General features: G+C 41.2%; 1 protein-coding gene across 3 annotated transcripts in view; it reads right to left on the bottom strand.

Annotated features, from left to right (window-relative positions):
* Positions 1–22,950, bottom strand: part of BMAL2 (basic helix-loop-helix ARNT like 2) — an 86,687-nt gene that overhangs the window by 25,716 nt on the left and 38,021 nt on the right. For 2 of the 3 annotated variants that reach the window (XM_059081554.2, XM_067008938.1), the window contains exons 3-7: positions 16,377–16,534; positions 11,127–11,206; positions 9,974–10,066; positions 6,629–6,746; positions 5,655–5,798 (exon numbers count right to left, since the gene is read on the bottom strand). In XM_059081554.2, the coding sequence (XP_058937537.1) occupies positions 5,655–5,798; positions 6,629–6,746; positions 9,974–10,066; positions 11,127–11,206; positions 16,377–16,534 (593 nt within the window). Of the gene's footprint in view, positions 1–5,654; positions 5,799–6,628; positions 6,747–9,973; positions 10,067–11,126; positions 11,207–16,376; positions 16,535–22,019; positions 22,062–22,950 lie in introns of all 3 variants that reach the window. The other variant, XM_059081545.2, reaches the window with a different exon arrangement.

Raw genomic sequence — 22,950 nt, 5'->3', positions numbered from 1 at the left:
CCCCTGGTATCTTCTCCTCCTCTTATGAGGACCCCAGTCACATCGGAGTAGGGCTCCACTCTAATGACCTCCCTTAACCTTTATGACCTCTTTAAAGGCCCTGTCTCCAAATACAGTCACATTGAGGATAAGGCCTTCTACGTGTGGATTTAGGGGAAACACAATTCAGTCCACCCACCCGTTTTCCATATATTGAGAGGAACTTGCTAACGTCGCACAGTTGTTAAGCAGCAGACCTGACGTTAAAACTCTGTTGAATTCAGAGCCCAGGCCCTGTCCATTCTCTCCTAAAGCCTGTCCACCAGCATGGCTGTTGTGAAGCAGGGCCTAGGACAAGAACCGGGGACAACGGAGGGACTTAAAAGATATTTCAGTATCTTTAATGCATCACAGAATTCAACTATAAATTAGCTCCAATTGACCATTTACCAGATATTCTTGAAATATCTGTATTTTCCCAGTAGGTTTATCAATATTTATTTCAAAGGAAAGAAACTTTCCCTGCCTCTCTTATACATCTCTAAAACTTATAATTAAAAAAACAATCCTTTTAGAAACCACATGGAAGGACTAAAGTTTGATTATTACATTCTTCAAGAATGCTGCTTGGATTTTTTTTAACCTATGACTATGCACATGTGTTTTTGCTTAAGATTCAGTATTTACAAGACTGCTTTGGAATGCTACCATAGTACCATGTAGTTTCACAGAAGATATGTCACTTTCGGTATCTTTACAAAGGGTTAAAAAGGCCAGACACAGAAAGCATTATACCTCTAAGATTCTTATTAGTGACTGACTGTATATATTCAGTCATGTGCTGTCCTAGAATCTGACAAAAAAACGAAATGAAAACTCTTAAGGTAAAAGAAAGGATGAGCCTACAAGGGAGAGTCCTACCACCGATTTGTGACTCATCCGTATTTCAAGACAAACTGTAAAATGCCAACTTAATAAACATATGTTTATTTTCAGCAAGGCCAAGATTCCTTTGTTTTCCACTGCAGAGCCTTTTCAGATTTACTTATTGGAATTCTGGTAGAGAAAAAATGATCCAAGCTGTTTCCCATCCTAGTCAGCTGGGGCCTGCATAACAAAGCACTACAGGCTGAGTGGCTTAAATAACAGAAGTTTATTTCCTCACAGTTCTGGAGGCTGGAGCTCCAAGATCAGGATGGCAGCATAGCTGAGTTCTGGTGGGGACTCTCATCCTAGCTCGCAGACAGCTACCATCTTGCTGTGTGCTCACGGACAGCAAACTCTCTGGGGTCTCCTCTTAGCAGGAGGGCCTCACCCTAATGACCTCACCTGAACGTAATTATCTCCCAAAGGTCCCATCTCCAAATCCTACCACACTGGACTTCAACATAACGGATTTTAGGGGACGTAATTCAGTCCATAGTATTTGCTCAAAATGTCTTGGGGGGGAAAAAAAATCTCAAAATGTGTTTAAATTGCTTCTTTGGTGAAAGAAAAACACTATAATGTAGACTAATTCACTGGATTCTTAATTGTTCTTGTAGACTGCAGAGCCATGATGCGGTCAGTGAATCAGGAACAAAGGAGAAGAGGATGGTCACTCATGCCTTCAGTAAACGTTTCAGTGCCTGCTGTGTGCCAGGCATCATGGAAAGAGAAATGGAGCTCAGTTTAGTGTGGGAGGCAAACAAACAAAATAATAATAATTTCGATACAGTGTGGAAAGGGCCGTGATATGAGATGCTCAGGATTATTCATGGATTAGCAGAAGCGGGTACTGGGGACTCAAGCCAACCGGCAAGGGGAGGGTGTCAGGGAAGATTTCCTGGAAAGAGGTGTTGCCTGTGCTTTAATGGTCCAGGATCTGCCGATGGGCTTGCATTCTCCATTCCTTCCAGCAGGATGCCCTGGTGCTGCTGTTGGCATCCTGTCTTGGAGATCTGAGTCTGGGAAGCCTCCAGGGCCACAGGCTTGACAGGCACCAATCTTGTCTTCCATACTGGGCACTTGTCAGTTCAGGATTAGACCTTCATTATGGAGGAGGAGCGCGTCACCAAGCTGTCCTCTTAAATCTTTCATATCTCCACTGATCATCCTGTAGTCTTCCTTATTCAGGGACAGATCTTTTGAAATGTTTCTGTGAAGTTCTCCTAGCTGGTCTACACGTCTGGACCTTCCTGTGGTCTTAATATGAAGTCCTAAGGGGGGCAGACCCAGGGTGTCTGATTTAGTACTTCATAAGTTACTGTGGTGATGGCAATGGTTACTTAGCTCCTAAGTAACCTGGACCTCATATGACATGAAAACAGTCTTTCTCACTATCAGGTGAGGGGTCTACTAAAAGTACAGAGATGTTCCTAGGGGTATCCCGTGACTCATCTATTACTTCTCTAATCTCTAAAGCAATGGCCTTCAAACATTATTTTGCATGCTATAAAAAAAACTGTAAGCACCCTTCATGTGTATATATTACATACATCTACTTTTGCACTAATATATTACGTGTATTATCAACACAAAACTAAAATTTTAAATACAAGAGAAAAAGAGGAAAAACAAGGTTTTAGGAGCAAATTTTATTAGTGGTAAAACTTTTCTGTTCTTTAAAAATTATAATACATATTATTTAATGCATCAATATAATTAATGATGCCTTATTATTGTTTAAAACCATGTTTTAACACATTGTGAAACAGTGATTTGAGATCTGGTTCTAAATCTAATGTCTTATTCTATTTTCTTTATCTTTATAGCACTGATCACTCAGCAAGGTTTCTGTTTTGTTCGCTGCTCTGGCCCTAGAGTATAGAACAGGGTTTGGCCCATAGTGTGTACTTAATAAACATTTATTGAAAAAAATTCTTTTTGACCATGATACCATATAATGGTGTGTTGCTGTACATCCCTTCCCTACTCCAATGACCCCATGTTGGTAGCTTGAAATTAGCCATACTGTGATGATTTACACCACAGAAATTGGCAAAGCTACAAATTGGGGCTTGATTTATTGTTTTTCTTCCTGCCTATGAAAGCAATGGACAAAATGTTAATAATGAAGATTTAACTTAAAAATGCATTGTATCTATAGTTGTTATATAGTGTAGCACCAAAAAATTAAGTAAATAATCTTCCAGTATTAAAAAACTACTATTTCAGCAAAGTCACTCATATCATTAAAAAAAATGAGTGAAGTTCTGACAATATGTCTTCATGGTTTCACTTTTATCTTTTAAAATTGAAGTATAGCCAAATTTCACCAAGTAATATTACTATTTAGAATTACTTCCTTTTAGAATTTTTTCTATAGTTGTTATTTATAGTAATTGAAATCATAGTGCATACTCTGCATTAGTTGTATATCATTGTGATAACTTTACAGTGTTATTACAAATTCCTTATAAATGATTCTAATGGTTGCATAATATACCATCATGTAGCTGTGTCATAGCTACTTAACCACTCTTACGTTGTTGGAATCTATGTTTGTTTTTATTTTTTCACCATCATAAATATGTATTGTGCTTTTATTTATGTCTATAAAACTTTATCTACTGGTTATTTCTTTTCATCTTCTAGTAATTTCTTTTTTAAAATTGGAGTATAGTTGATTTACAATGTTGTGTTAGTTTCAGGTGTACAGCAAAGTGATATAGATATATATATATATTTTTTTCTTTTTCAGTTTCTTTTTCCTTATAGGTCATTACAAAATACTGAGTATAGTTCCCAGCTCTATACGGTAGGTCCTTGTTGTTTATCCGTTTTATATATCGTAGTGTGTCTCTGTTAATCCCAAACTCCTAATTTATCCCCGCCGCACTTACCCTTTGGTAACCATAAGTTTGTTTTCTATGCCTGTGGGTCTCTCTCTGTTTTGGACATAGATTCTTTTGTATCATTTCTTTTCAGATTCCACATATAAGTGATATCATATGATATTGGTCTTTGTCTGGCTTACTTCACTTAGTATGATAATCTCTAGGTCCATCCATGTTGCTACAAATGGCATTATTTCATTCCGTTTTATGGCTGAGTAACATTCCATTGTATATGTGCACCACATCTTCTTTATCCATTCATCCGTCCATAGACATTTAGGTGGCTTCCATGTCTTGGCCATTGTAAACAGTGCTGCTATGAACACAGGAGTGCATGTGTCTTTTTGAAATATCATTTTCTCCAGATACATGCCCAGGAGTGGGATCCTTGGATCATACAGTAACTCTGTCTTTAGTGTTTTAAACTAAACTTTTATCTTACGTATTAATGTAAAGGAAAATATGAACCAACATCCATATCAGGACTCTACTCGGAGAGCTGGTTGGTAAACACTGCCCAGCACACCATTGCCCCAGCCCCTATGGACCCCCAGATTTGGCCCCAGCTTCCTCTCTTCCTAATGTCATCTTCCACATCTAGGATGCAGCCACACTGGTCTTTGTTGAGCCCCCAGATACCAAGTTCTTCCTACCTCCAGGTCTCTATACTTATCTTTCTGTCGGGAATTTCTTCCCATAGATTTTTGCACAGCTGACTCCTTCTCATCGTTCTGGTCTCAGCTCAGATGTCCCCTAAGAGAGACCTTCTCTGAGTACTGTAAAGTAACTCCTTCCTAGTCCCTATCCTCATTATCTCATTTTATTGACTTCATTGCACTTTCCTAAAATATTTGTTAATTTATATGTTAATTGACTGCTTCCTGTCCCTGTAATAGGAAGTTCACTAGAGCCATGATTTGTATGCCTGTTTCCAGTGTGTACTTTGCATTTGACACAGCGCCCGGCACACAGTAGGTACTCAATGGATAACTGACTGACCAAAATGTATTTAATTAAGACTATTATGTCAGGCGACGGTCTCAGGCTTATTTCTATCACTGTTCTGTAAGCATAGCCAATTTGTAGTAATCTCGTTAGAAACAAGATTGTGATAGAAGCTGTGGGAAAATACAAGTGGGAGAGGACTCTACACCCACCGAACTTCAGCACCAGGCTCGGCGCTGCCGCCCAGGGCATCCCCCCTTCCTCTACTCTTCCTTGCCCTTTCGTCCTCCTGTGTTCCCGAAGAGTCTCATTCTTGACACACGAGTTTAAAGCAGTGGTTCTCAAAAAGAATAGAGAGGTTGCAACCTACGTGGTTGCGAGGTTTAGAAACAAAGAGTAAGATGCTAGGCCGGGGGCAGAGGGTGAGATCAGGTTTTACAGAAGTAAAGTGGTTATCCTGGACACTAGCCATGCACCACAACAGAGAGATGACTGAAATAGTAGTACTAAATAAGTCCACGTGGAGACTCTCTTCTTCACAGAAGGAGAGAGAAATTAATCTGGTAATCTTTAAAACACACACAAAACTGGATTATGTTGGCGTCTCTACTCAATTTATAACTCGCATCGAACATCACCGAGATTTCAGCCACGTTAAGCTGGTTTCGTCGCCTGCCAAGGCTTTCTCTCATGTGGGCTGCTGTGTAGGTTAGGTGATTCACTTATGGTTGGATCTACTTAACACAGTCTTGGTTCACCAGAACCAGAATTATTTAGATAAATAAACGCTTTTGGCCTCAATTATTTGCCTTGACCATTCAGCTTATCTTTTTTTTCTTGTATAGAAAATATTCAGGACGTTTAGTTTTATATCCATGCCTCAAATCACTGGACATTTCAAAAGGACAATACCTTTCTTCTTTGAGTTGAGTAAGCATTCGTGTTCTTCTTTAACAGAGATTTTACAACTCTTGATTCGACAGAAAAAGGATCGTCTCGAGCCAGAATACACACAACTCCTTCCGGTGTGGAAATTATTGCGAGCTTGCAAACCAGCTTTCATAGTGCAAAGAGGTAAGAGAATAGGCAGAAAATAATATTTTCAAATAATTTTGAAATCTATCTCCTAACATTTTCTGGTCATCTATTACTTGAGAAGTGCTTATTGACATCATTATACAGTAAACCCCAAAGTGAAACATACCAAAAAAATGTACTTGTCAAGCAATCACGTTTTGATAACTTATAATCACTTGAAATTTATCTTTATATTTTTCCCCAGGGGGGGCAGATCATAAAGATAATTTAAATGAAATAAAAATTAAATGGAAAAAACCTTAACTAAAATAGTAATCAGTAGCATGAAGCATTATTATTTTTATATTATAAATAATTATTAGGCAATAAGCATTTTCAGAGAAGAGAAGTATTTCTGGAGAAGACAAAGAATATGTATACTTCTCAAGCACAATTATACAAGGTCTTTCACATTGAGTAGACCTAACTGACACATTTACGAAAGAGAATAATTGTCCCTCAGCATACAACTAAATAATAAAAAAACTCCAGCAATTTTTTTTTATCCCAAATGATATTTTCCTATAAAGATTTTATTAGCATATGAAAAATAGAGAATATGAAGTAATCACATTTTCCCCAAAGCATCTTCAGATGAATGTATTTGTTTTTATATACGTGTACAAATACATGAATTCTCTATATATATTGTTTTCTTAAACTGAGGTTGATGATTATAAAGTTTACTAAATAATTCTTCTCTTGAGAAAACCATAATTAGCTAATGTTTTCAAAACACTGTACAGCTGTACTCTGAAGTAATAATTACCTTTACATAAAATGGTAAGAATGCTGAAATGAGTACTTACTTTCGGCATCTATTAGCTTCTCTCTTGGTGAAATATCAGAGGAAGAAAGTTGTTCCTTTACTTCGGCAACATCTTTTGGATGTAAGAAGTCAAATAAGCTTTGTCCAGTCAAACTAGCCTATTTATAAGGTAGATGTTCATTGAAAATCAGTATCATGTCATTTCTACCTTTCCTCATACAGACATAGGATAGTCTTTCTTTCGTTTAAAAGTGGCTTCCTCTTAAGCTCAGGTACATTTACTGTACTGGGTGACCTTAGCTTGGTCAGTGTTTAAAAACAGTGATACGTGTAGACAGAAAAAAATACAGGCACACAGACCCATAACTGGATACACACAAACCACATACACACACCTAATAACTAACATTCTATTTATTCTTGTTGCTCTTGGTAACATCCCCAATTCACACGTTACTTCAAGGCACATTATTATTTACTTTAAACTTTACCATTAGTAAAAGAGATTATATTACAGTATAAATATAGAAGTCAGAGAATACCTGTGATTTTTATGGTGTAACTCAAATTTACCTTACTGTTTACAAATAATTACCATACAGTTGATAACTCAGATCCAACCTGGAATACGTCTCATTTGGCATTCCACTTCTCCCCACATGCACAGCATTCCTCAGCCCATGACTTTGCTTTCATGGGCTCATCACCTGGAATTCATTACCTCTTCTCTGTAAACTCAGTTCCCTGGCTGATCCAGCCAATTGCCTTTTACTCCCTGAATTCCAAGATTCCTTCTCCCAACCTGAAATGTCTTCCTCCCCTTCTCTGCTCATCTTAAAGCCTAGGAGACGTTCTACTTCACATGTGAAGCCCACAGTGACCACCCCTCTTCTGAACTCCTTTATTACTCAAGCAGACGTTCCTATAGAAGGTACAAAAAATGGACCAGCTGGTACAAGTGACCTGAAGTGCTTGGCGCTTAGATATCGCTGTCAAAAACAAAACAAAGCAAAACAAAAAAACCACTAGCAGTCTGATTTATACATCAGTCTATTGTGTGATTGGCTAAGATAAGTCTATACCCAGAACTGCTTCAGAGCAAATCAGTTGTTTTTTTTTTTTTAATTGAAGTACAGTTGATTTACAATGTTGTGCCAATCTCTGCTGTTATAGACAAATCAGATTTCTGAAGCTGAAAAGCTGAAGACCAGACCCTGTACCATGGGGATCCCAAAGTCCTCCTGAGCAGTCAGTAAGTCTCTCGAATGGTCTCTGAAATGCAAAGTTAGTGTCCAGTGGGACTGGCCTCCATGTTACTAATTTGGAACTTAAGAGCTACCTTGAATCGTCAAGTATCTTGGTGTGTATGTATGTGTGTGATGTTCTATATTTCCAACTAGGAGATAGAAAAATCAAGTCTTACCCTGCTTTTGTGTCCCCACCTATAACCAGCTGCATGATTCATTTGGTTTTCACTCCCTCTGTATGTAGGTTCATAATATCTTTTTCTGTTATTTAACTCATCATCTATGAATGCCTTCTATCTCTCCAAATTTTCAAGTTTGGGGGGAATATAGGCTGAGATTAATGGGAGTTATTTAAGATTAAAGCTGGGGGCTATCTTATTTCTATATTATTTATTATATCTTTATATATGTTATTATTTTTTACAATGATGTATTAGTTTTTGCTTTATAACAAGCTGAATCAGCTATACATATACATATATCCCCATATCTCTTCCCTCTTGTGTCTCCCTCCCACCCTCCCTATCCCACCCCTCTAGGTGGTCACAAAGCACTGAGCTGATCTCCCTGTGCTATGCGGCTGCTTCCCACTAGCTATCGGATTTACGTTTGATAGTGTATATATGTCCCTGCCACTCTCTCACTTTGTCACAGCCTACCCTTCCCCCTCCCCATATCCTCAAGTCCGTTCTCTAGTAGGTCTGCGTCTTTATTTCCGTCCTGCCCCTAGGTTCTTCACGACCATTTGTTTTTTAAAGATTCCATATATATGTGTTAGCATACGGTATTTGTTTTTCTCTTTCTGACTTACTTCACTCTGTATGACAGACTCTAGGTCCATCCACCTCACTACAAATAACTCAATTTCATTTCCTTTTATGGCTGAGTAATATTCCATTGTATATATGTGCCACATCTTCTTTTTTTTTTTTTTTGCAGTACATGGGCCTCTCGCTGTTGTGGCTTCTCCCATTGCGGAGCACGGGCTCCGGACACGCAGGCTCAGCGGCCATGGCTCACGGGCCCAGCCGCTCCGGGGCACGTGGGATCCTCCCGGACCGGGGCACGAACCCGCGTCCCCCGCATTGGCAGGCGGACTCTCAACCACTGCACCACCAGGGAAGCCCTGTGCCACATCTTCTTTATCCATTCATCTGTCGATGGACACTTAGGTTACTTCCATGTCCTGGCTATTGTAAATAGAGCTATATATATTATTTTTATTACGTATTATATTATTCTATTTCTATTTTAAAGGAGACCACAGGTGCTAGTTTATTCACTCTGTTGGCTTCAGTGCTATAGTTTTTGAGTAACTCATTTAAATTAAATGGTGTTCAGTATCAAGGAGGCAAATCAATCACACCACTAGTTGAAAGATGTATTTCAGAGTTTGTTGCCACAGCCTAGATCAAAAACTGTTTTGCAGTGCGTATAACTTAATAAATAATGCTGTCTCTTGGAGGAAACAGAGAAGGGTGACTAATATTTTTCAGACACTCAAATATGATATCGTATTTAGTGCTTATATCCTGAGAGACAGGTATAATCATAATTTCCACTAGTTACATAGGAGGAAGCTGAGGTTCAGGAAAATGAAATAACTTGCTGAAGGAAATGAACACTCCTGTCAATAACAAAATTCATACGTTTCCCACACATCTTCCCATCTCTCTTAGTTCTAACTTAGCAGAAGCTAATCCCACAGCCCAGTGGGAAGAAAGAGTTCAGAAAAAGAGCTTCAAGATATGTTTTTTTTTTTTTACAAAATAAACATAGTGGGACTTCCCTGATGGTCCAGTGGTAAAGAATCACCTTCCAATGCAGGGGACACAGGTTCGATCCCTGGCTGGGGAACTAAGATTCCACATGCCATGGGGCAACTAAGCCCGCACGCCACAACTACTGAGCTCTGCGCCTCAACTAGAGAGCCCGCGTGCCACAAACTAGAGCCCATGCACCGCAACTAGAGAGAAGCCCATATGCCTCAACAAAGAGCCCATGCGCCACAACAAAGAGCCCACACCACAACGAAAGATCCTGCATGCCTCAGCTAAGACCCGACGCAGCCATCCCCCCCCCCCAATTTTTTTTTTAATTAATAAACATAGTAAGAAAATATCCTCAGTTTTTGATACCTGATCATAATTAAGTATTTTGGAGACTGATTTAGAAATGAAGAGAATTTTTCCTCTTTCACATCCAACCACAAATAGGAAGCCTTCTGCAGTCTAGGATTTAAAAATACAAAGTGAATATTTTAAAAGATATCTTCTGTCTCTCTCATACACATACATTCAGATTTTGAGGAAATTATTGTAGCAATAAAACTAGTAGAGTGGTCATAAGAGCTAGTAAAATCAATTTTAAGAAATTTTCTCAGTACATAAAAAGACTGATAAAATCAAATTGAACCCCAGTCTAAAGTAATGTTTTTGACTTGGAAAGTCCAGGCATGGAATATCTAGTTGAGATATTTCAAAATATAAAAATTACCTATGTCGAATTCTATACTCATACAGAAACTCTGTAAAGATATCAAAACACATCAATAACGGTTGCCTGTGGATGCGCTGAGACGGAAGGACTGTGCAGATTGGGATGAAGGAAGCATCAGGAATACTATATTTGAATTCAGCTGTTCAAATAAAAATGGGGCTCTTTTAAAAAATTAAAAGAAAAATGGACAAATGTATATCAAAAATCTTTCTATTTAATCATACTAAGGCATAAAGCCTAGTAGTAATAGCACAAGATCAAGACATGTATTACCTCCTGGGAGCAGGATACGCCAATGACATGGTCATATTTTCCACATTAAATAAACCTGTAGACCAGTGAATTTGAAACCCAGGCATGCACATGAAATGAGGACAGAAATGACAAAGCATCGACTAATAACTCATTCAGGAAGCAGTGGCTGGCTCATCTGCAGAGAACAGGATCCTGAAGGAATTGAGTACAAGGTGGCCTTGAAGGAGGTGCCAAGAGTGGGGAATAGAGCCTACGGTGTGGGAAGTGAGTGCATCAGGCAGCGTAAGGAGCTTAGCATTAAAGACAAGCTATGCTCTCTCCTTTGGAAAGTGCCTATCCTCTGCCTCTACATTCACTAGCCCAAACTAATAAGACATATTTACTTGCATAACTTAAATTTTTATCTGAAAGGAAATTTGGTATAATACAGAGTCCTGTATGTTTAGAACAGGAATTTTTAGAACTAAAAATCTTCCTCCCATTCAAACAAAAATGAAAGGACAAATACAATTTAGACAAACGTATCTCTTAACTTACCTTAAGAATTAAGTGTCTGAGCTCATTATCCTGAATGAATGAAGGTCTGTAGTTATTTCCTGCATAAGAACTTGTCATACCTGAAAACAAAGAAGTCATAGTTATTAAAAATAGAGATGGAGGGACTTCCCTGGTGGTGCGGTGGTTAAGAATCCACCTGCCAATGCAGGGGACATGGGTTCGAGCCGTGGTCCAGGAAGATCCCACATGCCGCGGAGCAACTAAGCTCGTGCGCCACAACTACCGAGCCTGCGCTCTAGAGCACGCGAGCCACAACTACTGAGCCCGAGCGCCACAACCACAGAAGCCTGTGCGCCTAGAGCCCATGCTCTGCAACAAGAGAAGCCACCACAATGAGAAGGCTGCACACCGCAGCAAAGAGTAGCCCCCGCTCGCCGCAACTAGAGAAAGCCTGCACGCAGCAACGAAGACCCAACGGAGCCAAAAATATAAATAAATAAATAAATAAATAAGAGTATTTCTTTAAAAAAATAGAGATGGAAATGTAGTAAATGCTCAGTGAACATTAGCAATGCTGCTGTTGCTATTGGTGACAATGATGATGATGGTATTTTCTCTTTCAGCACACTCTAAGACCTCTTCTGTAATCATTCTCTTTCTTCGTTATTACTAGATTGAAATGTCCTGCCTCTCAGACTGTAAATTCTTAGAACTACTTATTACATTATACTCAAATGTGCAGACAGTAAGAGCTGTATATTGAAAAGTAATAAAGTGCAATATATTATCTATAACATTATAATAACATGCAACAATATTCATGGCTCTGGTTATTTTTTATAATTTCTTAGCTTATTAAAACTGATCATATGAATTACCCTGAATAGAGAGATTCTGGAATTCTAAGCAAATTTTATGGAATCAGAAGATTTCCCATATGACCCTTTAAAGATCATATGGAGACTTCTGATAATACAAAAAATGTATAAAATATAAATGAAATAATTCACTTTAAGTCCTTAGCACAGAGATTACTGTATTAAAAGGAAAGTCTCTAAAGAAACCAGAAGAGCTGGGAAAATGGTAAGTAATGATCATGTCAAAGCTAGGTAAATAACCTCCAAGCAAGGGTGAGTCAAAGGGAGGGAGACGCAAGAGGGAAGAGATATGGGAACATATGTATGTGTATAACTGATTCACTTTGTTGTAAAGCAGAAACTAACACACCATTGTAAAGCAATTATACTCCAATAGATATGGTAAAAAAAAAAAAAAAAAAGTAAATCACATTTCCCTCCCTTATACTCCCAACCTCCCTAACCCTAAACCCCTCCTTCTAGGCACCGCAAGGAAAGATGCTTTTGCAAAAGTAAGGTAGGGCAACACCCTGAGACATGTTAACCATTAATTGGTCCTTGGATGAATTTATAGCCGAAACTCACCAACTACCTAAGTGGTGGGGAAAAAACAAAACCAGAAAATCACACACACTCATGGAGTGATTTAGTAAAGTCTTCTCAGACTGGCAGCACCCCTAAAAGGCCTGGCATAAGCAAACGAAATCTCTTGGAATCATAGCCCTCAAAGAATTTCCCCAAGTGACTTCTTGTTATTATTATTATTACTACCCAGTAGCCTGGTAGGAGGGAGTTGAGAAAGGGATGAAAGAGGCAGACTCTGCGTGCCAGGCCGGGCCCAGGAATAAATCAATGTGAGTGAGGCAGTGACACCTCCAGGGCGGCCCGAAGCAAGGTTGGTGGAATCGTGCTGAAGAAAGCCAGTCAGTGTCAGTCAGCCAGAATGGGCGAGCCCTGACTAAATAGGAGAGTGAGGACGAACGAGGATGCGCCAGCGAGAAAAAGAGGGCAGTCAGCAAAGAGCTGAAGCTAGGGTGAGGTGAGCTGACAAAAGGCAAGCCGTGCGATTCTGTACGCCTGCCAAAGGGCAGTGACAAAGTTGATTCTCAGATTCTGGTGGCAAAAATAAATGAGAAAACATGATCACTGACTTTTGTTATAAAGTTCATCACCGTCATTAAAAAATGACAGTATGGGGCTTCCCTGGTGGCGCAGTGGTTGAGAGTCCGCCTGCCGATGCAGGGGACACGGGTTCGTGCCCCGGTCCGGGAAGATCCCACATGCCGCGGAGCGGCTGGGCCCGTGAGCCGTGGCCGCTGCGCCTGCGCGTCCGGAGCCTGTGCTCCGCAGCGGGAGAGGCCGCGACGGTGAGAGGCCCGCGTACCGCAAAAAAAAAAAAAAAAAAAAAAAAAAAAAGACAGTATGACAATGATCATTATAATGATAAGGATAATAATGATCAATATGACAATAACAATTCTTCCTCCTGTCCTCTGACCACCACCTCCAGCATCAAGAAACCCTGTGCTCTTTCTCTGATATCTGTCTTAGGACAAACATCATATGATATCACTTATATGTGGAATCTAAAAAAGTGACACAAATAACAGAAACAGTATTTACAAAACAGAAGCAGACTCACAGACATAGACTCAAACTGGTGGCTACCAAAGGGGAAAGGTGTTGGGGGAGGGATAAATGAGGAGTTTGGGATTAATGGATACAAACTAAACAACAGGGACCTACTGTATATGTATAGCTCAATATATACTCTGCTGTACACCTGAAACTAACACAACATTGTAAATCAACTCTACTGCAGTACAAAAAAGAACAATAATGAAGAAAACAGAAACACTGTGCTCACCCTTTACACTCGTCCTTTACTCTTAACAACAACCCCGTGAGGCAACGCATTATCCCTGTTTCACAGCTGTGGGAGTTGAGGATTAGAAAGTGAAACAACTTAAGTCCCATGGCAACTAAGGCAGGGAGCCAGGATTCGAGCCCAGGTTTGCCTCCAGGACCCACACATGCATTATTGGCTCCCAGGTATTCAGACCCACTCAGGTTCTCGGAAAGTGCCTGCCGCTGCAGAAGGCGGCTTACTCCAAATGTGGTCTGCAAACCACTGCCGTCTTCAGACCGTGGTGAGGTGAGCACAGAAATTAAGAATACACATTTAGACACTTTTATGGAAACGTAACACTGTTGTGGCATCCCAGCCCATGAACGTTTTTCCACTAATTAACTGTACCGTGTTTTACAATGGATGGGGGTGGGGCACACTTGCTCTCCCCCCAGAGAGTCTGCAAAGCGCTGCTGCAGAGTGTAGAGAAAAAAATCATTTCACCGTCCTCTGTCTTCAAAGTAATTACGTGTGGACCATCCACGTGCAGCCTTCCCATGATCTGGCATCTGGGCGTGTGTGGATCGGGTTGGGGTACACTCTGGCTAGGGCACTGGAATGCAGCCCCAGCTGCTTTAAGTCATCTCATCCGTGGGTAGCACTGACTAAGGATCTGGTCAGGATGCGTGATGCGTACATGACCACCTCGCTTCAGCTTAGAAGGGCCAATGGTGAAATCTACGCTCTGTTCCAAAGAATCCCTTCTGGATTTAGGCAGCGTCTCCTCCCTACTGCGCTGCCCCTGCCCCTCGTCCCACGCATACTTCCACATAACATTTATCACACTGGGTGTTAATGATCTCCTCTGGGGTCTGTCTCCCTTGTCCACCGTGAACCCCTCCAGCACGGAGATCTTGCCTCCTTCATTTTCCTAACCCCAGCACAGGACAGGAACCGAGCTGATGCTCATTTCATGTTTGTTGAATCAGTTGACTGATTCATGGCTTTTCCCTTAGGTCCTCCTCTGCCAGGACGTTGTGAATGTGAAAAGTGTTGGGTAATTTTAGGGTTGCAAGCAAATGACCTCAGTTGAGCCTGCTAATGTTCACTGCTAAAAGATTTAAGGGACGTGTTGCATACAACTTATGCAAGACCCAGTTGTGGGTAAAAGAGAATCTTCTTTCACAACAGACTCTTATGAACCAAAGACCTCCTATCACACTCCCAAAAGGAAGCCTGCCAGGCAGTCCCCCAACACCTGGGCTGCTCTCTGCATGGCACTGAAGGGATCAAGGGCTGAACCTGCTTTTCCCCACTGCCTGCACTCCAGATCTGCAGGCACTCGGCTGATCAGAGTGCATAAGTCATTTTTCTACCATCTGTGGAGCTCTAAGGAAGGTGATTTAAAGTACAACTTGCACAAATTACTATTGAATAGCCCTTTAATAGCTGTCTCTAGTTTTACTTCCTAATTTGCCAATACCCCCTCCTCCTCCAATCCGAAGACATTTGCCAGGATTTTTTTGGCTCATTATGAAGTAAGACCCTCTTTGTCTGGGCTCCAGTTTGCACCTGGAGTCCAGGGAACACTGCTCTCCTCTAACTTAACTTGACTTGGCAAAGTCTCTATGTTCAGACCACAGAACTTCCTTTTCCCTGAAACAGATTCCTTTTCCTGGCATGCAGTACAGGACAGAGATCTAAAGAAGACCCTTGGTCTTCCTTTGCTTATTCCTTTCTTATACTTTTTGAGCCAGATTTCACTATAATCTTTCAGATCTTTACAAATCTGAACTTTCAGTCTTCTCGGTGGTCTGCAGCGAACTCCTCTGCCGGCTCGTCTGATCATCTCAATGTGAATTTCTGTCTTTAACATTCCTGTACCTAAAACTCAATTCTATTTCCATCATTCTGTCCCCCAAGTCAGACCAGGGTTATTCCCAAACCAGATGTGATTTCGACTACACATATACACAGAATACTTATTGCACTTTGATTTAAAATTTAAGCTCAAACAGGGGAACTTCTAAAGTCAGAAACGATCACGCACGCCCCAAGAAGGATCAGCTAAGGACCTCCTTCACCCAATGTCTCGTAAATGTGAGAATATCTTAGAATAGTAAGGTGTGATGCATTTTCAGGTACTACTTACGAGTCTGAATAAAGTTTTAAGAGAAATTGATGAATTTAAGGAGGTTTTCTTTTCTAATAGTAGAAATCTGTCAATAACTTAAAATTATAATAATTAACATTTAAAAACGTCTAAAATATTGAGAGGTATGTACAGCAGGTTTTATCATCTTCATATTATGTATGAGAAAACTAGTAGAAATGTAAAGGCTTTTCAAGTTCACATAGTAGACTTAAAATGAAGCTTTTAGTGAAACCAAGTTTTCTGACATCCAAATTAGTATTTTCTCCACACACAGAATACGGACAAGCATCCAAATGAATACCGATCAAGTTGAAAGACACATCTGTATAAAATCTCAGTAGCCAATAACAACAAAACAAACCCATCAGGGACTTCAGTTACAGGGAAGACTTCACAAACCCAAGTTTGGAGGCCATTTTCAAACTCACCTTTTAAAGATCTCAAGTGTTCAACAGCCATTCTTAAAACTGTCAGTTTGTCCAGTTTCCGTGCCATGGGATTGCACTGAGGAATCATCGCGGACAGTTTTTCAATCAGGTTGTTCATTTTATCTCTCCTCCGCTTTTCAGTTTGGCTATGAGCTTCTCTAAGAAGGAGAAAGAGCTTCTGTTATATTTAACAGACCCCCCAGTGACCCCAGAGGCAGTAGGAGGAGCACGGGTGAGGCCAGCAAAGCCCCCGCTGACTTTGGCCCTGCAGGTGGCATTCAGGGGAGAGGAAGGAATAGCACTCATTCACACGCTTTTACCCGCCCCCCCATACCCTTGCTCCTTCCTTCCTGACCTTATTCCCTGAAACCTTCAAGAACTAAGACCTCTGTGTGAGAGCTGCGGCAGGTGGTTTTTTAGCTGCCCTCCAGTCGTAGAGGAAGAGTGGGTCGCCTTCTATTCAAAGCTAACTCCTTTCTGGTCTTTGCTTGAACAGTTATCAGCATTTTAGGCTCATTCTCTTTCACAGCTCCTTCTATGCGTCGATAAATGGGCTCAAGTCTCTTCCCTTTGAGGAAGAAACCCCTTTCCAGAATTCTAGGGATTTTTTTTTCCCTTGCTACTATCTTCGCTCCTTGGCCAGCTTCCTGAGAGTATGGTCTCCACTTAACCTTTCATCTCCCAGGTGCCTCTCCTATTAAAATCAACCTCCCAGGACTTCCCTGGTGGTGCAGTGGTTAAGAATCCGCCTGCCAATGCAGGGGACACGGGTTCGATCCTTGGTCCAGGAAGATCCCACATGCCGTGGAGCAACTAAGCCTGTGCGCCTCAACTACTGAGCCTCCGCTCTAGAGCTCACGAGCCACAACTACTGAGCCTGTGTGCTGCAACTACTGAAGCCTGTGTGCCTAGAGCCCGTGCTCAGCAACAAGAGAAGCCACCGCAATGGGAAACCCACTCACTGCAATGAAGAGTAGCCCCCGCTCGCCGCAACTAGAGGAAGCCCACGTGCAGCAAAGACCCAATGCAGCTAAAAATAAAAAACGGAAATAAAATAAAATCCTCCTCCCAGCCCCCATTCCACCAAAACTGCTCTAGCAGAGGTCATCCTCATCTTATGCAAACCCAGGTGATCCCTGCCTTGAACTGGACACTGTTGCCATTTCTTATTCTTTGCTGGCTTCTGTGACCGCTCCTGCTCCTCCATCCTCTCCGCTCAGCTCCGCCCCCTTAGCTCCCCTACTCAGCTCTTCCTCTGTCCTTCAATACTGGCCCCCCAGAGACCCCTCACTTGACACCACTCTCTCCTCACCTACAGCTTCACCCTAAGAGATCGCATACCTTCATAAGGCTTTACAACTACTCATAAGCTACGTACCATTCAATCCCTGTATCTCATTCGTTCTTTATCCAATTCCCAACCTTCAGAAGTAAAATTATGCACCTCAGTGATTCATAAGCCCCCTAAAACTCAAGAAATCCCAAACTGAATGCATTCTCCACCTCTGACCCCATTTTCATCCTTCCTCCACCAGCCCTGATTACTCTTCCGTCTATAGGGTTTATCTTGATTGGTGACGCCACTCGACTAGCTCTAGACCCTCCCATCCTTCTTCACCCTGAAGAGCCAAATAATCACAAACTCCTATAGTTCTTAAATATTTGAGATGGCTTGACCCATGTGGTCAAACTGAAGTTGCAGAGTCACTTTCCCTGGAGTACACGCCCTGAGAAGCCTGAACATGGGAGGGCACTTGGGGTACCAGGAGGTACAGTTAACTTTGAATTTCAGATAAACAGTGAATACTTTTTTTAGTATAAGTATATCCTTGTGCAGCATTTGGGACATACTTGTACTAAGAAGTCTTCATTACACATCGGAAATTCACAGTTGGCCAGGTGTCCTGTATTTTATCTGGCAGTCCAGTCTGGGGGGGAGCCTCATGCACACTCCCCAGCAGTCAGTTCAGCAGATGAGGGGCAGTCTTGGCCTCTGGATGAGACCACAACGATGTGATGTCACTTAATCCCCTCTCACCTCTGTGCCCCTAACTCAGAGGTTACGTGACTTGTCTATCAGCGTGAGGCTGAAACTTGAACCACACACGGCCCCGGCCTCTCGAGCCTCCCGCTATTATCACAGCGCTCAGCAAAGTGGTCACCACAGCCCAAGAGAGCATGGGTTCTTTCCAGGGTGAAATGGTCGTTCAGCTGCACTGACGTAAGAGAAATACTGGCAACATGTGAAGTGTTCAACAAGTAATGCAACCTAAGCACTCTCTCTTAAGATTTGTTAAGAATCTTGTGGTTATAGATGACCTTATTTGCAAAGCAGAAATAAAGACACAGACATAGAGAACAAATGTATGGATACCAGGGGGAAAGGGGGGAGGACCTGTGAGATTGGGATTGACATATATACACTACTATGTATAAAATAGGTAACGAATGAGAACCTACTGTAGAGCACAGGGGACTCTACTGGGTGCTCTGGGGTGACCTCAATGGGAAGGAAATCCAAAAAAGAGGGCATATATGTATACGTATGGCTGATTCACTTTGCTGTACAGCAGAAACGGACACAGCAGTGTAAAGCAACTATACTCTAATAGATAAATAAATAAATAAACATATCTAGGCTCTGAGTGGGGGAAAAAAAAGAATCTTGTGGTTACAAGTGACAGAAACCTTCACTTAAACTGACTGAAAAAGTATAAAAAGACTAAAAAGACTTAGACTAAAAAGAAACTGACAGCTTGTGTCACTGAAAAGCCCAGGTGACCACAATGATGGAAGCCAACTGAAAGACGCCCCCCCAGAGCTCAAACCTGGAATAGTCTGAGCAACAAAATAAATAAAGTAGCATTGGATTATATCCCAAATATAATATGAATATGCCGTAGTCCATACTTATGTAAATAAATGCTTGAATACATAAATGGGGGAGAAATCTCCCATACAGAAGAATTCCAAATAATTTATGTAGATACTCCATCCTCAAAAAGAAGCAACATAGGGCTTTCCTGGTGGCGCAGTGGTTGAGAATCCGCCTGCCGATGCAGGGGACACGGGTTCGTGCCCCGGTCCGGGAAGATCCCACGTGCCGCGGAGCGGCTGGGCCCGTGAGCCATGGCCGCTGAGCCTGCGCGTCCGGAGCCTGTGCTCCGCAACGGGAGAGGCCACAGCAGTGAGAGGCCCGCGTACCGCAAAAAAAAAAAAAAAAGCAACATAAATCCCCACTCCTTAAGGATGGGCTGCAAATACTGTCTTCCTTCGATAAAAGAATAATTTGACAGTGTCCAGCCATTGTAAAGTGAGACATCCATAAGATTTTTTGAAAGAGTATTTAAAGAATAAATATAATCATTCCTTAAATAAATAAATAGCTTGACAGTGGAGAAAGCTGACAGACCCCACCTCAGCCAGGTGATCAAGGTCAACATCAGCAGTGATGTCATGCTGACCATAGGCACCCTTAACATGATGTGAGGAGAATGACGCTTTGCTTCTGTGGTCTTCCTCCAAACACATACAACCCCAGCCTAATCATGAGAAGAACATCAGGCAAATCCCAATTAAGGGGCGTTTTACCAAATATCTGACCAGTATTCATCAAAAGTGTCAAAGTCACCAAAAACAAGGAAAGTCTGAGAAACTGTCACAGACAAGAGGAGTCTACATGGAATGTGGTATCCAGGATACGCCCCTGAAACAGAAAAGGGCATTAGGGGAAGACTAAGACGACGTAAAGAAAAGATGGACTGTATTCAATAATAATGTACCAGTATCAGTTCATTAATTGAGATAAATGTGCCACACGAATGTAAGATGTTAATAATAGGAGAAACTGGGTATGGCGTCTATGGGAGTTCTCTGTACTGTTTTCACAATGTTTCTGTAAATCTAAAACTATTTTAAAATTTTAAAAAAAGGTTACATTTAAAAAAAAAGAAGAAGAGTTTGGGGAAGGCAATCTAACGGGAAAGAGGAAAAATAGGAGACTCGTCCTGATCTGTTTTTAGAGACCTTCAACTAGATGGAAGAGTGGGACTAAGGGGGGAAGCGCTAATGGAGCGCCACCCGCCCAACCATTCACGCTTGGCCAATGACACCCCTGGAACAAAATAAGTACTTTGGGGTGAACTGGACGGAATTCAAGTTATCTGTGTATTTACATAAAATGCAGTTATCTGCTCGTACTTCGGTCTATTCATGAACAATTTTTATTTTTGGCCACACCACACGGCTTGCAGGATCTTAGCTCCCTGACCACAATGAACCCAGGCCACAGCAGTGAAAGCGCCAAGTCCTAACCACTGGACCAGGGAATTCCCCCATGAGAACTTTTTAGATTAAAGATTTATGATTTTTAAAATGTTATGATTATCCACTTGCGAGAATGTTCACCTCTTCTTTCTAACAATATTACCCGTCAGCATGGACAGTAGCAGTGGACAGAGATGCCTGATTCCAGGAATGTACAGCAGAAGAGAAAGTGACTTCTCTTAGAACCAGGGTTTTGAGGGAGATGAGAACAGGTAGGAACAAGGTCACTTGGGAATAACAAATGACGATGCTGGGAGCTAGGAAAGACAGAGGAAGGTGAAATAGCCAGTGTTTGAATAAGGTACTTTACTTGAAGGAGGTGCACCTGAAAAGATTTCTTAAAGAATTTTATTAAAGAAGGGCATATTTACCCAGAGGCAAGTTCTCTGCTTAATAATTTATCAGGGCTCTGGTTCTTAATTCTGTGAACTGTTACTGTCACTTTGAACCATGTCAGTGTTCTGCAGAGTCATATTAAAAAAAAAAAAAAACAGAATAAATAGAGAAAAAGCAAAATTGAGATTTGGCCATGTTGCCAGATGTAGGAAAAAAAACTTGTTGACATTGAAAGAATATGATGAAACAACTGAAAGACTTTATGGTGATGGATTCCTAATAATCAGACACTCCTGGTAAGTAATTCTGATTTGCTTATTGGATGAATTAGGTTTTCTCTAGTGTTTCATGAAAATAATAGTTGTTTTCAATAAACAGCTATTCTGAGAAAAATTTAAAGACACATAAGCCAAAATGTTATTCAAGTAGATAGAGAAAAAAGGTATAAGGTATCTGATGACGGTATCAGATGGTTTTGTTTCGTTTTGTTTTTAGAACTGTATTTATTTCCGGTCACTCCTACTTCTTCACCCTGAGTGGCTGCATTGCTTCAAGGCAGGGGCCTCTGGCTCCATGGAGAAGGAACTGAGTTCCCACTTCAGACTTCCTATGCTGAAAGGTGGTCCAGCAGGGCAGAGGGAGCTCGGGAAGGCTCTGGACTCAGGGCAGGCCGGCACGCGGCAGGGACCCTGCCCTTTGGGATCTGCCTGGCTTCTCTGACAGGGAAGCAGAACTGCTGGTACCACCCACCTGACTGCCTGCATGCATTCCAGAGCTGGAAATGAGCTCATCAGAGCAAAAGGAACTTACGAGCGCCACAGTTTGGGCCAGAGGTATCTGCATCTTCTCAGAGCAGAACATATGAGAAAAAGCTAATATTCACGAATCCATTCTACCTTGACATCACCATTTGCTTTGGCTAACGGTCTACATGTGCGACCTTTCCCACCCACCGTGTACCCTCTCAACAGTTCAGTATACTTGAAGGACTTCATTTTTACTTGTTGTTCACCATCTTCCATTCTACAAAAAAGCAGGGTAAAAAAACTACATGAAACAGATTTTCAGTAATTCTTTTTTTGCGGTACGTGGGCCACTGTTGTGGCCTCTCCCGTTGTGGAGCCTGTGTGCTCCGGACGCGCAGGCGCAGTGGCCATGGCTCACGGGCCCAGCCGCTCCCTGGCACGTGGGATCTTCCTGGACCGGGGCACAAACCCGTGTCCCCTGCATCGGCAGGCGGACTCTCAACCACTGCGCCACCCGGGAAGCCCAGATTTTCAGTAATTCTTGAGAAATAAATGTGGGATTAAGTCCAATCATCCTAATACCTATGAAGTTTTTAGTTATACATGCTACCCTGAGCTCCTAATTGAAACAATTATTACTGTCTGCACGGGCTGCTCTCCTACCAAAGCCGACAGGTGCTTCATCTCCATCAGGTAACAAGACTATGTGAACTGACAGTGAATAATAATTACCACTCTATGCCAATCTTGAAAAGGAATATAATGTTCATAGAAATAACACTAAATAAAATAGCTATTTTTAAAACAATTTATGGATTAGCCAAAAATTTTATAATAGCTCTATTAAAATAGCCTGAAAATACATCAAGAATCTCAGATCTTTAATCAAAAGGAATTCGTTTTACCTGAAAATTCATCTAGATGGTAAGAAATGTTTTTAAAAACTGGAAACCGATCACTTGCCAATAATATTAATTTTCACATTAGTATATGCCTTAGCAGAATATACTAAATGTATATATATGTGTGTGGATAAATATTTATATATACATTTACACACATACATGTGCTATATGGGTGTGTGTTTACTCATTCAGAAATGTAGTCACCAGACCACTACCAAAGTGAAATATACTGATGGTGATAGAATACTTTCCACATTAAAA

This window comes from Kogia breviceps, chromosome 12, assembly GCF_026419965.1.
Source record: "Kogia breviceps isolate mKogBre1 chromosome 12, mKogBre1 haplotype 1, whole genome shotgun sequence".
Taxonomy (NCBI): Eukaryota; Metazoa; Chordata; class Mammalia; order Artiodactyla; family Physeteridae; genus Kogia; species Kogia breviceps.
The sequence above is the reverse complement of the archived record's forward strand: the minus strand, read 5'-3'. Positions and strand labels throughout refer to the sequence as shown.